The 15,027-nt window shown below is 42.1% G+C and overlaps 1 protein-coding gene across 3 annotated transcripts in view; it reads right to left on the reverse strand.

Moving 5' to 3' along the window:
- Positions 1–15,027, reverse strand: part of CENPC (centromere protein C) — a 299,799-nt gene that overhangs the window by 20,003 nt on the left and 264,769 nt on the right. For all 3 annotated transcript variants that reach the window (XM_073597780.1, XM_073597787.1, XM_073597774.1), the window contains exons 25-26: positions 12,066–12,119; positions 6,372–6,454 (exon numbers count right to left, since the gene is read on the reverse strand). In XM_073597780.1, coding sequence (XP_073453881.1) covers positions 6,372–6,454; positions 12,066–12,119 — 137 coding nt within the window. The remainder of the gene's footprint in view (positions 1–6,371; positions 6,455–12,065; positions 12,120–15,027) is intronic.

A 15,027-nucleotide genomic window follows, 5' to 3' on the forward strand; every position in this document is an offset into this window, starting at 1 on the left:
TCCCATAAGTCCAGTTCACATCTACGCAGTTTCCTGCAGTGCGTTTTTGAATAGTTGCAGGCACACGTTTACATGCAAAACGGTGCATTTTTGGCTCCACAGACTTCAACAGAATTGCATCATAACTATAAACACGTTTTTGGCGTGTTATTGCTGTATTTTTTGGCACAACAAATAATCTTCTCCTAGCGACATCAATACATAGCTTGCCATTGGGCAAAACAAAAAAAATAAAAATGCAAATGCAAAAAGCAGTAAAAAAAGCATCAAAAACGAACATTAAAAAAAAATGCAAAAACACGTTGCAAAAACGCATCAACTGCACAAGCATTGGTATGAACCTAGCTTAAGTTTTCCCTGCTGTTTGGTCATTGGAGTGTTTATAAAAACTACTAGCCAACAGGTTAAAAAAATTCATGATTTGACAACAAGCACTTATAACTGTCAGAACTAAACTGTTAACCCATCCTATCACCTAATCTTTCTATGATGGTCACAAGTGATACTTGCATTTTATAAAACTGCTTGCATGGATTATACTATGTTTGGTTATTCCAACTGTGATAGTTAAAGTGGTTATAAACCCAAAACACCATTCTTTTGCACAGTTTAGTAGCTAATGTTGTTATAACCTTATTCGCAGTGTTCACCCTTTTAAAAAGTCATCCTCATTCAGTTGTAGCCCTCAGAAGTCTGCCGATCTAGGGGCATGGCATGGCACCAAAGCTTGGGGGGGGGGCCTTAGAGACTTAATATCACACTATTCCCCCCCACCTAATCATAAAGTCTCTCTCTGTGTGTTCTCTAATGTCTCTCTTTTTACCCTCTGTTCTTGTAAGAATGAATACATCAAATACTAAAAACACTATTGGGTATCTAACACATATATAGCATGCATCAGATATCCGCATCCACATAAATGTCCATCTTCATCATTCTCTGTTAATCATTGTGATTAGACATTTATTGTGCAAAGAAAGTGTCAAGTGCTGTAAACAAATTCAGGTGCGGTCCATGCTCTCCTTATGTGTGGCCGCTCACTCACCAGCTGCTCTGAACTCCCATGACAGAAGTTTTTTGCACCCATGTTATTATCTCCAATTGCTGGGCTTGGAGATAACACGGGCACGAAAGACTCCTATCATGGGAGTCCAGAGCAGCTGGTGAGTGAGTGGCCACACATAAGGGGAGCATGGACCGCACCTAAATTTGTTTACAGCACTTGGCACTTTCTTTGCACAACACAAGTTTAATCACAATTAGTTAACGAAGATTGATAAAGATGGACGTTTATGTGGATGTGGATATCTGATGCATGCTATATATGTGTTTGGTACCCAATAGTGTGTTTACGATTTAAATTATTAGCACTAGGATTGTTATAGGGTAGCGTTCTTTTTCATATATGTTCATGATTTAAAGGCACCACAACTTTAAGAGCAGCAACCTATTCACAACATTCATTTGATATTTATTTATATATATATATATATATATATATATATATATCACATATAAGTTTTTTGCACGTTTATTTATCACAAATCCGAAGCGCAGGAATATATGTGTTATTGTGCCACATACAGTCACATCAAGGATCACGGTAATAAGCTGCCGTTTACCACGTGATCGCTCTGTCGAATGACGGAGTGATCACTTGTAAACAAACCGGCGTCATATCCGGTTCCTCTCTCCCCTCTCTGTTCCGATCGGTACAGTGTGAGCGGAGTGGGGAGAGATCGGGTGCAGCAGTGCTGTGGGCTGGATCTGTAGTGCCCACAGCGCTGCTCTGTGCCCATTGCAGCCTCATCCATCCTTGCTCAGCAATACTCATCCATCCATCCATGCTTGGCTATCCAATCCACACTCAGCCATCCCCATCCATGCTCATCCATGCCACATTCATGCTCATCCATGCCACTAGAGTGCCTCACAAAAGTGTAATAGGTAGTCAAATTAGATTTGAAATTTATGCCCCTAGAACACCTGATGGTGCTCCCTGCATTTTGGGCCTCTGTATGTGGCCAGGCTGTAGAAAAGTCTCCCAAATGTGGTATCGCTGTACTCAGGAGTAGGAGAATATATTTTGGGGTGTCATTTTTGGTATGTACATGCTATGTGTTAGAAATATTGTATAAATATGTGTAATTTGTACAACTTTGTGTAAAAAAAAAAAAAAATGCATTTTCATTTTCTTTCCACATTTTCCAAAAAACATGTAGAAAAAAAAAAAAAAAAAAAAGACATGTTCAAAAGACTCATTATGCCTCAGATTATATGTTGGGTGTTTTCTTTCCAAAATAGAGTCATTTTTGGGGCGTTTCCATTGTCCTGGTGCTCCAGGTCCTTCAAAAGTGCAAGAGGTAGTCAAGAAATGATATGTGTAATTTATGCTCCTAGAACGCCTGATGGTGTTCCCTATATGTTGGGCTTCTCTATGTGGCCAGGCTGTGTAAGTGTCTCGCACATGTGGTATTGCCATACTCAGGAGGAGTAGTAGAATGTGTTTTGGGGTGTAATTTGTGGTATGCATATGCTGTGTGTGAGAAATAACCTGCTAATATGACAATTTTGTGAGAAAAAAAAAACAAGAAAGAAAAAAAAAAAATCTTGATTTTACAAAGAATTGTGGGAAAAAAATTACAACTTCAAAAAACTCACCATGCCTCTTAAATACCCTGGAATATTTACTTTCCAAAAAGAGGTCATTTGGGGGGTATTTGTACTTTCCTGGCATGTTAGGGTCTCAAGAAATGAGATCAGTACTTCAGGTGTGATCAATTTTCAGAGATTGGCACCATAGCTTGTGGACTCTAGCTCACACAGACCAAATAATATACACAGATTTGGGTTATTTTTACCAAAGATATGTAACAGTATACATTTTGGCCATAATTTATGAAGAAAAATTACTAATTTGCAAAATGTAATAACCGAAACGAAGAAAAATGCAATTTTTTTTTTTTTTACAGAATTTTCTGTCTTTTTTCTTTTATAGCACAAAAAAAAACAAATACCACCAAAAGAAAGATCTATTTGAGTGAAAAAAGGACAAAAATTGCACATGGGTACAGTGTTGCATGACTGAGTAATTGTCGTTTAAAATGTGAGAGCACCGAAAGCTGAAAATTGGTCTGGTTAGGAGGGGGGTTTAAGTACCCAGTGGGTAAGTGCTTAATTCAAGAGGTTGAGCATAAATATCAAGAACCAATTTTAGGAACTGCAACCATTTTTATACACAGTCCCCCCAATTTCCAGGGGCTCAAATGTAATTGGACAAACGAATATAATCATACATAAAAAGTTTTTAATATTTTGTTGAGAATCCTTCATTGGCAATGACTGCTTAAAGTCTGGAACCCATGGACATTACCAAATACTGGCTTTGCTCCTTTCTGGTGCTTTACCAGGCTCTAACTGCAGTCTTCAGTTCTTTGTGGGTCTTTCTGCCTTTAATTTTGCCTTCAGCAAGTTAAATGCATGCTCAATTGGATTGAGATCAGGTGATTGACTAGGCCATTGCAGAATATTTCACTTCTTTTCCCTCAAAAGGTTCACGGTTGCTTTTACAGTGTGTTTTGGATAATTGTCCATCAGTACTGTGAAGCGCTGTCCAATCAACTTTGCTGCATTTGGCTGAATCTGGGATGACAGTATCACTCTAAACACTGCAGAATTCATCCAGTTGCTTCTGCTTCCTGCTGCTTCACATCATCAATAAACACCAATGACCCAGTGCCACTGGAAGCCATGCATGCCCATGCCATCACGATGCAAACGCCACCATGTGACCACAGATCACGTTGTGTGCTTTGAATCATGAGCTGTTCCAAGCCTTCTCCACTTTTTTCTTCCCGTTATTCTGGTACAGATTAATCTTGGTTTCATCCTTCCAAAGAACGCTATTCCAGAACTGGTCTGGATTTTTTTTAGATGTTTTTTGGCAAAGTCTAATCTGGCTTTTCTATTCTTCAGGCTTTTAAATTGTTTGCACCTTGTGGTGAACCCTATGTATTTGCTCTTGTGAAGTCTTCTCTTGATTGTAGACTTTGACAATGATACACCCACCTCCTGGAGAAGTCTCCTTCACTTGCCTGGATGCTGTGAATGGGTTTTTCTTTATCATAGAGAGGATCCTGCGATCATCAACCACTGTTGCCTTCCGTGGCCGTCCAGGCCTTTTTATGTTGCTGAGCTCACCAGTGCGTAATGGCGGCGATCTGCGATTATTGCGGCGGACAAATCGGACACTTTTGACACATTTTTGGGACCAGTGACATTTATACAGTGATCAGTGCTATAAAAATGCACTGATGACTGTATAAATGTCACTGGCAGGGAAGGGGTTAACACCAGGGGGTGCTCAAGGGGTTAACTGTATTCCCTAGGTGGGTGCTAACTTTGGGGGGAATGGGACTGACTAGGGGAGGAGACCGATCAGTGTTCATACTTAGTATGAACACACAATCTATCTCCTCTCCCCTGACAGAACCGGGATTTGTGTGTTTTCACACACAGATCCCACTTCTCGCTCTGTCACGAGCGATCGCGGGTGCCCGGCGGTCATTGCGCCAGCCGGGCACACGCCTTCTACAGCGTCTTAAAGAACCGACGTACAGCTACGATGGCTCGCACAGGGGAGCCAACCTGCCTCAGTATAACTGCGGCGGCTGGTCGGGAACCGGTTAATTGAACAAGCTGAAGTTAGAAGCTGATTGGCTACCATGCACAGCTGCACCAGATTCTGCACTCTCCAGTTTTAGTAAATCAACCCCATTGTGCTTATTCCTATTCCTCAAACCAATTTACCATAGATGTTCTAAATAGTCTTAATTTTCACAAGCATGAGTTACCAACTTGACATAAACATAAAACGCATCTGTGCAAATTATATTATACCCTAACCACTTCAGCCCCGGAAGAATTTACCCCCTTCCTGACCAGTGCGTTTTTTGCAATTTGGCACTGCGTCGCTTTAACTGACAATAGCGATGTCATGCGTCGTGGCTCCCAAACAAAATTGACGTCCTTTTTTTCCCACAAATAGAGCTGTCTTGTGGTGGTATTTGATCACCTCTGCGGTTTTTATTTTTTGCGCTATAAACAAAAAAATAGCGACAATTTTGAAAAAACGCATTTTTTAAACTTTTTTGCTATAATAAATATGCCCAAAAAATATTTAAAAAAATTTTTTTTCCTCAGTTTAGGCCGATACGTATTCTTCTACATATTTTTGGTAAAAAAAAAAAAAAAATCGCAATAAGCGTTTATTGATTGGTTTGCGCAAAAGTTATAGCGTTTACAAAATAGGGGATAGTTTTATGGCATTTTTATCATAAATTTTTTTTTACTAGTAATGGCGGCGATTAGCAATTTTTATCGTGACTGCGACATTATGGCGGACAGTCAGACAATTTTGACACATTTTTGGGACCATTGTCATTTATACAGCAATCAGTGCTATACAAATGCACTGATTCCTGTGTAAATGACACTGGCAGTGAAGGGGTTAACCACTAGGGGGCGGGGAGGGTTAAGTATGTCCTAGGGATGTGTTACTAACTGTGGGGGGGCGTGGCTACATGTGACACATCACTGATCTCTGCTCCCACTCACAGGGAGCAGAGATCAGTGACACGGTCACTAGGCAGAATGAGGAGATGCTAGTTTACTTTAGCATCTCCCCGTTCGTCCTCTCCGTGAGGCGTTCGCGGGTATGCTCGTGGTGATCGAGTCCGTGGGACCCGCGACCCGACTCACGGAGCTCCCGTGCAATGGCACGGCAGCAAATTCAAAGGGATGTACGGGTACGCCCATTTGCCCAGCCGTGCCATTCTGCCGACGTACATCGGCGTGCGCCGGGCGGGAACCGGTTAAGTGGAAATTCACCCAAATAGGGAAGTTCCACTTTAAGTCTTCCTTGCCCTCCTCTTACACATTTAACAGGCAATTTTTTTATTCTGAGGGGGGTGTTTGACAGGTACCTGCCCCCACTTTGTGGAAGTTTTGCGCCCCCCCCACTCTTCACCCGCAGTTTTCTGGGGCACATCACAGGTCCCAGAAGACTAAGGGACCATTCACAAAGCGCAGCTCGCACATGCACAGTAGGAAGCTGGCTGTGAAGCCGCAAGCAGTCAGAGCCAGCTTCCCACACTATAGATGCCAGCTCTGGAAACCATGAGACTAGTGAAGAACTAGCCCAGGTGAGGATGGCGCTGAATTCATGTCCTTACATTGAAAGTCAGCTATAGTATTTTTTAGCTGCTGAATTTTTTTTCCAGAGTAGAGAACCTCTTTAAGTGGAATATTAGCAAACAAAATGTTCACAAATGACCATTAGACAACACACTAAAGAAAAAAAAAAATCAAACCTGCAGTAGATAGGTTTCGAACAACAGTATCCATCCGGTTGTTGTATCGCACTGCCCTTGTCTTCAACACAGGCCCACTTTGGCTAAAGAAAAGATTTTGTTTAAAAACCACTTACACAATTCAAGAACAAAGTAAAAATGAATAGTAACGTGGCACAACCATCAAGGCAAATCGCCACCTTATCGCTACGCATACAAATATGATTTTTTTCGTCATACTTACCTGTAAAATCCCTTTCTTTGAGTACATCACAGGACACAGAGCCGTTTATTATAACTACTTGGGTTATACGCCACCTATAGGTGAATTGACACTGGTAGATCAATCAGAACAATCAAACAGGAAGTCCTTCCCTATATAACGGCTCCTACACAGGAAGCACTTCAGTTTTGTAGCAAGCAATAAATTCCCAAAAGAGGGGAGGGACCTCTGTGTCCTGTGATGTACTCAAAGAAAAGGATTTTACAGGTAAGTATGATGAAAAAATCCTTTTTTCTTTATCGTACATCACAGGACACAGAGCCGGTTATTATAATAACAACTACTTGGGATGTCCCAAAGCAATATCCTTGAGGGAAGGGAGACACTATCACAGAAACTGCCACCAGAGAAGGACCTACTCTGCTATTTGTAATACGCTGAGGCCAAAGGCAGTATCCTCCACGTTATTGACATGCACCTGGTAAAACCCTGTAGATGTATAAACCAAAGACCAAATAGAGGTCTTGCTTACCTAGGCCACTGATACCTGATGACAGATGGCCCAAAATACTCCCACACACCTGCTAGAGAATCTCTGTCCAAAAAAAATTGGATTTTGCCCTTTAAACCATCGGCATAAATGATAAACTGGCAGAACCACTGCTAAATATTTAACCTGGATGCCACCTGCCCTTCCTGGGCTCTTCTGGCAGCATAAACCAGGACTCCTGACCTGTGCGGACAACTTAAGTAGATCCCGAGTGCCGGAACTACCTCTAGAGTATGTAGCGCTCTTTTCCTGCCAACTGAGGATTAGGAGAAAAATAAAAGGCTGTCCTGTCCTGATTCAAGTGAAAACTAGAAACCACTTTAGGCAATAAAAATGGACGAGGACGCAACACCTTATGATGCGAGATCAAGAACGGCTCCTTGCATGAAAGAGCCGCCAACTCTGAAACTCCACTTAGTGAAGTGACAGCAACCAAAGAAGCCACTGTCCGAGATAAAAGAACAATCTCCCAACTGATCCAAAAAGTGGCCTCTGCAAGGACAGTCCAGATCAAATTCAAGTCCCAAGGACACCAGAGTGGCCCGACAGGTGGGACTGTCCAAGTTACACGCTGTATGAATCAAGAAGTGAGAAACAATGTCCTCTGGAAAAAAATGGATAGGTATGAACTCTGACCCTTAACGGTACTTAAGGCCAATCTTTCCCCTACCGATTGAAGAAAAAAAAAAAAATCCCACATATATTTCTGCGGGTGCCACTTCCTGGCTTCACCCCAGGCAAAAAAATATTTTCAAGTGCTGTAATTGAAGCTCCCCGAAGCTGGTTTCCAGGGGCTTAACAGTGCTGAGATACAGGACTCAATACCATTAGGTCCCGCTGGACTGGGAATGTCCAAGGAGCAACCCCCTGCAAGACTCGCTATGTCAGTGTACCAAGCCCTCCTGGGCTAATTCGGCCAACACTAATATCAGCATTTCCACCTCCCGGATTCTTCGCAAAAGATGTGGCAGAAGCCGAAACAGAGGAAAAATGTCAAATAAGGGAAAACCGGTCCCTAGGGGTTACCAGTACATCTACCCCCTATTGGCAGTGGGACTCTTGTCCCAGACACACGTCCCAACTTGTTGTACTTGGAATCTAGTAGATTCACCTGCAGAGTTCCCCCTGCCACAATTCTATCCCTGGAATATGTATTGGCAATAGAGACAGCACTTGTACTGTCCCAGACAGAATGTGGTTCACCTCCCTGAGTCGCGTGACCTCTGGTGCCGCCCTGGTGATTGATATATATACCTGTAGAGGCATTTCCGGGTTGAACCTACAACTGGTTTGTCCAATAATCCAGAGCAAGGTGTACTTGCCAAAAGTTTCACGATATTGATGGACAGTATTCTCTCCTGTGGAGACCAAGGCCACTGAACTGTGGCCACCCTCAAATTAACTAGAGAGACTGGCATCAGTGGTTATGAACTTCCAAATTCCTGAAAAGGAAGAATATCAACCACCACTTTTTGCCTTCCGGCATTCCAATGCCTGGATCTTCAAAGTTACAGACAGAGAGAATGATCCTCTACCAAGACCTGGAGTAGGACTGTATGTAGGGAACGTGCTTCGACCTAAACACAGCTTCCTCCTGCAGAAATATATTGAAGGAACCCCTGGAATCGACTGCTTCCTGAGCAAAGATTATTGAGGTAATGAGTATTGAGGTGTCTTCAGCAAGCCCAGCACTGGGGCTAGATGCTTTGTGAACCCTCCAGAGCTGTGGCCAAACCAAAGGGAAGGATTCTACTGCAATTACAGAAATCTTTGATGAGCCTGGAAACAAACTGCCACATGAAGACATGCGTTTACAGATGATTAATGATCCTGAAAAATCTACCTCTTGCAGAGAGGTAATCGATGAACAGATCTAGCCTATCTGAATGATGCTCAGCGGCTTGATATCTTAAGATAGACCTCATATCCCTATTTGGCTTTGGAACTGCTACCATTTAATTGTCTCAAAATAATGAGCCCATAACTTCTGCTACCAGGTTTCTGCTGGCTAAAGAGGGAGCAAACCACCTCAGAGACTGCCCTAAAAACCTGTGGTCTGAGATACTCTCAAAACACTGCAGCCTCAGATGCTTCTTTCTCTTAGGAGGGAGAAAACTTACAGCCCCTGGTATTCCTGGGCAGTTTCCCATCTAAGTACTAACCAGGCTTGATCCGAGATTAGGCATCACAGTGGCTCAGATACCCCTGATGCCATTGTTGCAACAAGAAACTTGAACACCGCCAGATCACTGGACCCGAGAGTGGTGTACCTGCCTCCCTCGGCCGCCTCTCCCTTCTGGAGTAATTTAGCTAGTCTAACAGGTACATAATAAAGTGACTATATTAGACAAAAACGAATATAGAGTTCCACAAGGATGCAGGCCTAGACAACGCTGGTCCACCGCTATACCACACCGTAGGTATGTAAGTATGCAGGTACCCAGGTATACCGTTCCATAGGTACCCAGGAATGCAAACATGCAAATATATAAGTATTCTTGCTGTTCATGCATTTACATATGCAGTAAAATGCTAAAAGACATATCTATACATGAATAATATTTATACATGCGTTTATAGAATATGAATTTATGCATACATGTGCTCATTGCGGAGGTGTTTATGCTAGTAAGCAAGCATGTGTGTATGCAAAACATGCGTTTATATGCAATCATGTGTCCATGTATATATATATATATATATATATATATATATATATATATAAATTATATGCAAAATGTGTCTCATGTCGACATGCGTCTATGCGCCTTACGCAAACATGAGTCTATGCGATGCGTGTCATACGCAGACAGAAGTCTATGCGACATGCGTCATGTGCCTACGCAGACATGAGTCTATGCGACATGTGCCTTACGCAGACATGAGCTGAGTCTATGCAACATGAGTCTATGTGGCTTATGCAGACATGTTTTTAGCAAACCATGTGCTTTTAGCAAACACAAGCTTTTAGCAATGTAAACTTTTTAGCAACATAAGCTTCTTAGCAAACATACGTTTTTTAGAAAACCTTAAGCTTTTAGCAACATAAGCTTTTAGCCCAGTTTGCAAGTATGCACCTGCTCAACTGCACCATACTAGTTTTGTGTCAAATGCACATTATTCTGGAGACACACCACTTTAAAGTGCACTGCTAGGGGTGTATCGACTTACAGATGTACAGGCTCCCCGGATTAAGCAGCAAGTATGCAGTATATAATCATGACTTGTCTGGCCACACAATTCTCCCCTAGTAAGTACTCACACTTCACTAGTATCCATGACCTGCTGTTTATGTCTCAAGAGGCCCAGCTGAATCTGCCAAGCACATGGCCAACATGGCCACCCCCCCACTTCCTGCCTATATAGAAATAGGCCCCTGTGCCCTGCTGGAGGAGAAACGACAGCCCATACTCCTAAGAAGTACACACACAGAGCATGTTTCAGCACACTGCCCCTAGGGGCTACTGAAAGAACACCAGACAGTCAGATCTTTTTATAAAGAGAAACTGCAAACAAATGCAGACTTACCATTCCTGCTGCAGGACTCTGAACATAACAGGTGTCCAATCTTCATCCATCACGGCGAGCTTTGTCATAAAAGACCTTCAGGGTCTGAGTCCCCCCTTAAAGTGGAGTCCACTCTCCTGGACCTGTATAGCATCTGCAGGAAAGCACCTTGGTCAGAACAAACACTGCACAGTGTTCCATTACGCAGGGTCCAGCGCCATAAGGCTGCATTACAGACAGTCTCGAGGAACCTTCTCACCTTCCAATGAGGCTCGGGTACCATCCATTTTGGCCGATAGCTCTTTCTAATGGATCAGAATGAAGTCAATGATTCTAAAGAGAACCGTCCAGACCTCCAAGTATGCTCAAAGAGCACATGTATTATATCAGTGACCACCACCTTACAGACACTGGCAAAAAACTGAAGTGCTTCCTGTGTAGCAGGGGTTAAATAAGGGAAGGCCTTCCTGTTTTATTGTTCTGATTGATTTACTTGGGTTATAGGTGGTGTATAACCCAAGTAGTTATTATAATAACCGGCTCTGTGTCCTGTGATGTTCAATAAAGTAAAAATAATCACTGTAATCGATATATTTCTATAGCACTTTATTCCTGTTACATTTAAGATGAATAATTAGGGCACATAACTTATATCCACTTGCCAACCAGTCACGTACCTCGTACATCACTGGACTTCAAGTGGTTATATACTGCGAAGATGCACGCAGCTCCCGTTACTGTTTTTTTTAGAGCTGACGGTTGGCTCTGTTGTAAAAGCAATCCTAGCGGCTAACTAGCCGCTGGATTGCTTTTACAAACAGCAGGAGGCGACATGCTTTACCAAGATCTTATGTGTCACTGGAAGTTCCAATCGATCATCAGCAAGCGCTTCCGCAGGATGATCACAGAACCGAACAAAGCCGATCTGGTCTTAGTAACCCAGAAGCGATGATCTTGCATTACTTCCAATTTACCCGGATGTAAAGGTAAACCAGAACTAAGGGTAAACCGGCATTTGATCACACTGATCTTGCTGTGATCAAATGCCTTTAAGGCCGGAGGAGGGACAGTTTAAAAATAATTAATCGTCCCAAACATCTGAGGTATCACTGTGAATGTCAGATCATGAGCAGTAATTCTAGAACCAGACCTAATGTGTAAATATGAAGTGGTAACCTGTAAACACTTTCAAAGCGTCGCCTATAGATAGTAAAATTGACGTTGCTTGTTGCCATTACATTTTGACATGCATAAATACCCAATAAAATTGAAAGTAAATATAGCTTTACATTAGTCATCTTCATTAGTCATCTTTACCTCATTACACCAAAGAACAGATTCATGCACATCAAATGTGCCTCTATTTAAAGCGGACAGCTTAAGGAACTATATATAACTTCTATCATCCTCACTTAAGGGCAAATCAATTACTTACAATGTTAACTTGGCAGAATCATAAGCAGGTGACGTGTAGCTTTGATGTGGAAACCTAAAAAAGAAATCCAATGGTTATCTCAGAAACACAGATTAGTAAAAAAACTTGTAAAACATTTTTTATACTGGCCTGTGCCTCTGGCTTTACTACAGGTTTCTATAAATATGGTTTGTATTTTTTGAGCAGAAGACTAAATGATGACCAATATAGTCTAGCCATATTGCTCTAAACATAAGTGAACTTTCATTGTATAGAAGACACCCGCCAAGTGAAAAATATATAACCTGCTATTGTTGATCTTCTAAGAAAAAAAAAAGTGAATCTTTTGTACTCACTACAAAATTATTTTCCCTGAGTTAATTGAGAGACAGACTCGACTGAAGATAATCAAGACTACTGGGGTGTGCAGCCCATTTCCAAAAAAAAAAAACAAAACAAAAAACATGTAGTCTAGAAGCAAGCAGTATGAAGGAAAACATAAAATACACAGAGCACCTGCTGCCGTTTTTCTGCACTCTTGTTCCTATGTTTTTGTGCATAGGATGTGGAAACAAGGCTAAGAGACTCAACTATGCAGGAAAACACAGGAACTGGGGTGCAGAAAAACAACAGTCACTCTGGACTGAGGAGTCAAAATATGAAATAAATAGCTGTAGCAGGAAGCAGTTTGTTCAAAGGGCTGGAGAGCGGTACAATATTGTGTCTGAAGGCAACAATGAAGCATGGCAGAGGTTCCTTGCAAGTTTGGGGCTGCATTTCTACAAAAGGTGATGGAGATTTGGTCAGTATCATTGGTGTCCTCAATGCTGAGAAATACAGGCAGATACTTATCTATCATGCCATATCATTAGGAAGGTGTGTGACTGGCCCCACATTTATTCTGCAGCAGGACAACAATCCCAAACATACAGCCAATGTCATTAAGAACTATCTTTAGTATAAAGACAAACAAGGAGTCCTGGAAGTGATAGTTTGGCTACAACAGAGCCCTGATCTTAACATCCTTGAGTCTGGGATCACATGAAGAGACAGAAGGATTTGAGGCAGCCTACATCCACAGAAGCTCTGTGGTTAATTCTCCAAGATGTTTGGCACAACCTACCTGCTGAGTACCGTCAACTAGAAGAATTGAGGAATTGATGCTGTTTGGAAAGCAATGGACGGTCACAGCAGAATATTGAATGATTTGGATTTCTCTTCTGTTCATTTACTTTCCATTTTGTTAATTGATAAAAATAAACTATTAACACTTCTATTTCTGAAAGCGTTGTTTACAGCATTTTTCACACCTGCCTAAGACTTTTTTACAGTACAATATATTAAAAACATAACTGGCAACTGGCCCAAACAACCCAAATGAGATACCCCACCAAGATATCCTGCATGGGGAAGAAACAAATTTTCTAGGTCTGAGCTGGAAATCCACCATACCAGGGGGACTTTCGCTAGGCTGGATAGCAGTAGTGGGCGATCCAGAGAAAGGAACTGCTTGTCCCACATTGTGAGAAAGTTGAGCTGCAATGGCCTTGAGTTGAACTTCGCAAAAAGAACCCCCTCGACGACAACCATGCAAATGGAAGCCTGGTTGATCTTAGAGACCTACAATTAGAAGCAACCTTTTCCTGTGGAAGGAAAATTTTGACCCGGGCTTTATTCAGGACCAGTCTCAAATACTCCAGGTGATAGGAAGGCTGGGGAGCAGACTTCTGGAAGTTGATCAGCCATCCAAACATTTAAAAAGAACTGGATTGTCTTCTGGATTTTGGAAGATAGGACCATAGCTGAAGAATCTTTCAGTAGAAAGTCATCCAGGTATCCCGTGACATGGATGCTCTAAGTTCTTAGCAGGGCCAGGAGTGAAGCAAGCACTTTTGTGAAGATTCTTGGTATACAGGAGAGCCCGAAATGCAGGGAGACAAATTGAAAGATTTGGTGTGTTGGCGTGCCGGGAAGATAGGAATGGAAAGATAATTTCCACCAATGCCAGAAACTTCCCTCATCTAAAAAGTGATGACATATGTTGTTAGCTCCATGTAAAATTTGGGGACATGAGGATGTGTTTAGAAATTTCAGGCCCAACGTGGGGCAAATGCCTCCAATAGATTTTGGGACTATGAATAGGTTTGATAAAAAATTTAACCTTTCTTCTACTGGAACTGAGATTAGCACTTCTTGTGCCTAAAGTTGATTCAGGGAGGCCCAAAACTCGGCATGTCTTTAAGTTGAAGCGGGCAGATTGGAAGGTAGGAATTGCGGAGGAGGCAGGGATAGAAATTGGATTTTGTAGCTTCTGAAAAATGACAGGTTGTCCAAGAGGTCCAGGAAATGTGTCAATAGACATCACTTTAGACATTAATACAAAATAGTAGTGCCAAGGAATGAGCTGCAATTGTTTCAGCAAATGGCCGGTTGTAAAGTAGGACCAGCAAAAGCAAAAGTTGTCTCCAATAGAGTTTCAAATGATCTATCAACAGAATCCTTAAAGGAGGGAACATTCTCAATACACACCGTGCTCATTGAGAACCGATATGGCAGGACACACTACCTGTACAGACCATTTTTTTCATAAATTCCTTTTCCATGGGAGCACAATTAATTTGTGTGTGCAAAGCTAAAGTCTTTCTAGACTTCACCAGCCATTTAGTGACCACAGGAGCTTGTTTAGGCTGAGGAGATTCTGGTGTCCCTCAGGCAAAGCCTAGTACACGCCATGTCAACAAGTGAGCTTACTGTAGTAAGCATATGGCATAATGCTTTAGCTTGTCCTGTGACTGTCTCTATAACAGCAGACAGCCAGCAAAAAGCAGCTGGATAAGATTGTCAGTCAAAGTAGGGAAGAAAAATAAAGAATGGCTTAGGCCCCTTTCACACTGGGGCGGTTTGCAGGCGTTATTGCGCTAAAATTAGCGCCTGCAAACCGCCCCTAAACAGCCTCCGCTGTTTGTTCAGTGTGAAAGCCCGA

Source organism: Aquarana catesbeiana, linkage group LG01 (genome assembly GCF_042186555.1).
Source record: "Aquarana catesbeiana isolate 2022-GZ linkage group LG01, ASM4218655v1, whole genome shotgun sequence".
NCBI classification, from domain to species: Eukaryota; Metazoa; Chordata; class Amphibia; order Anura; family Ranidae; genus Aquarana; species Aquarana catesbeiana.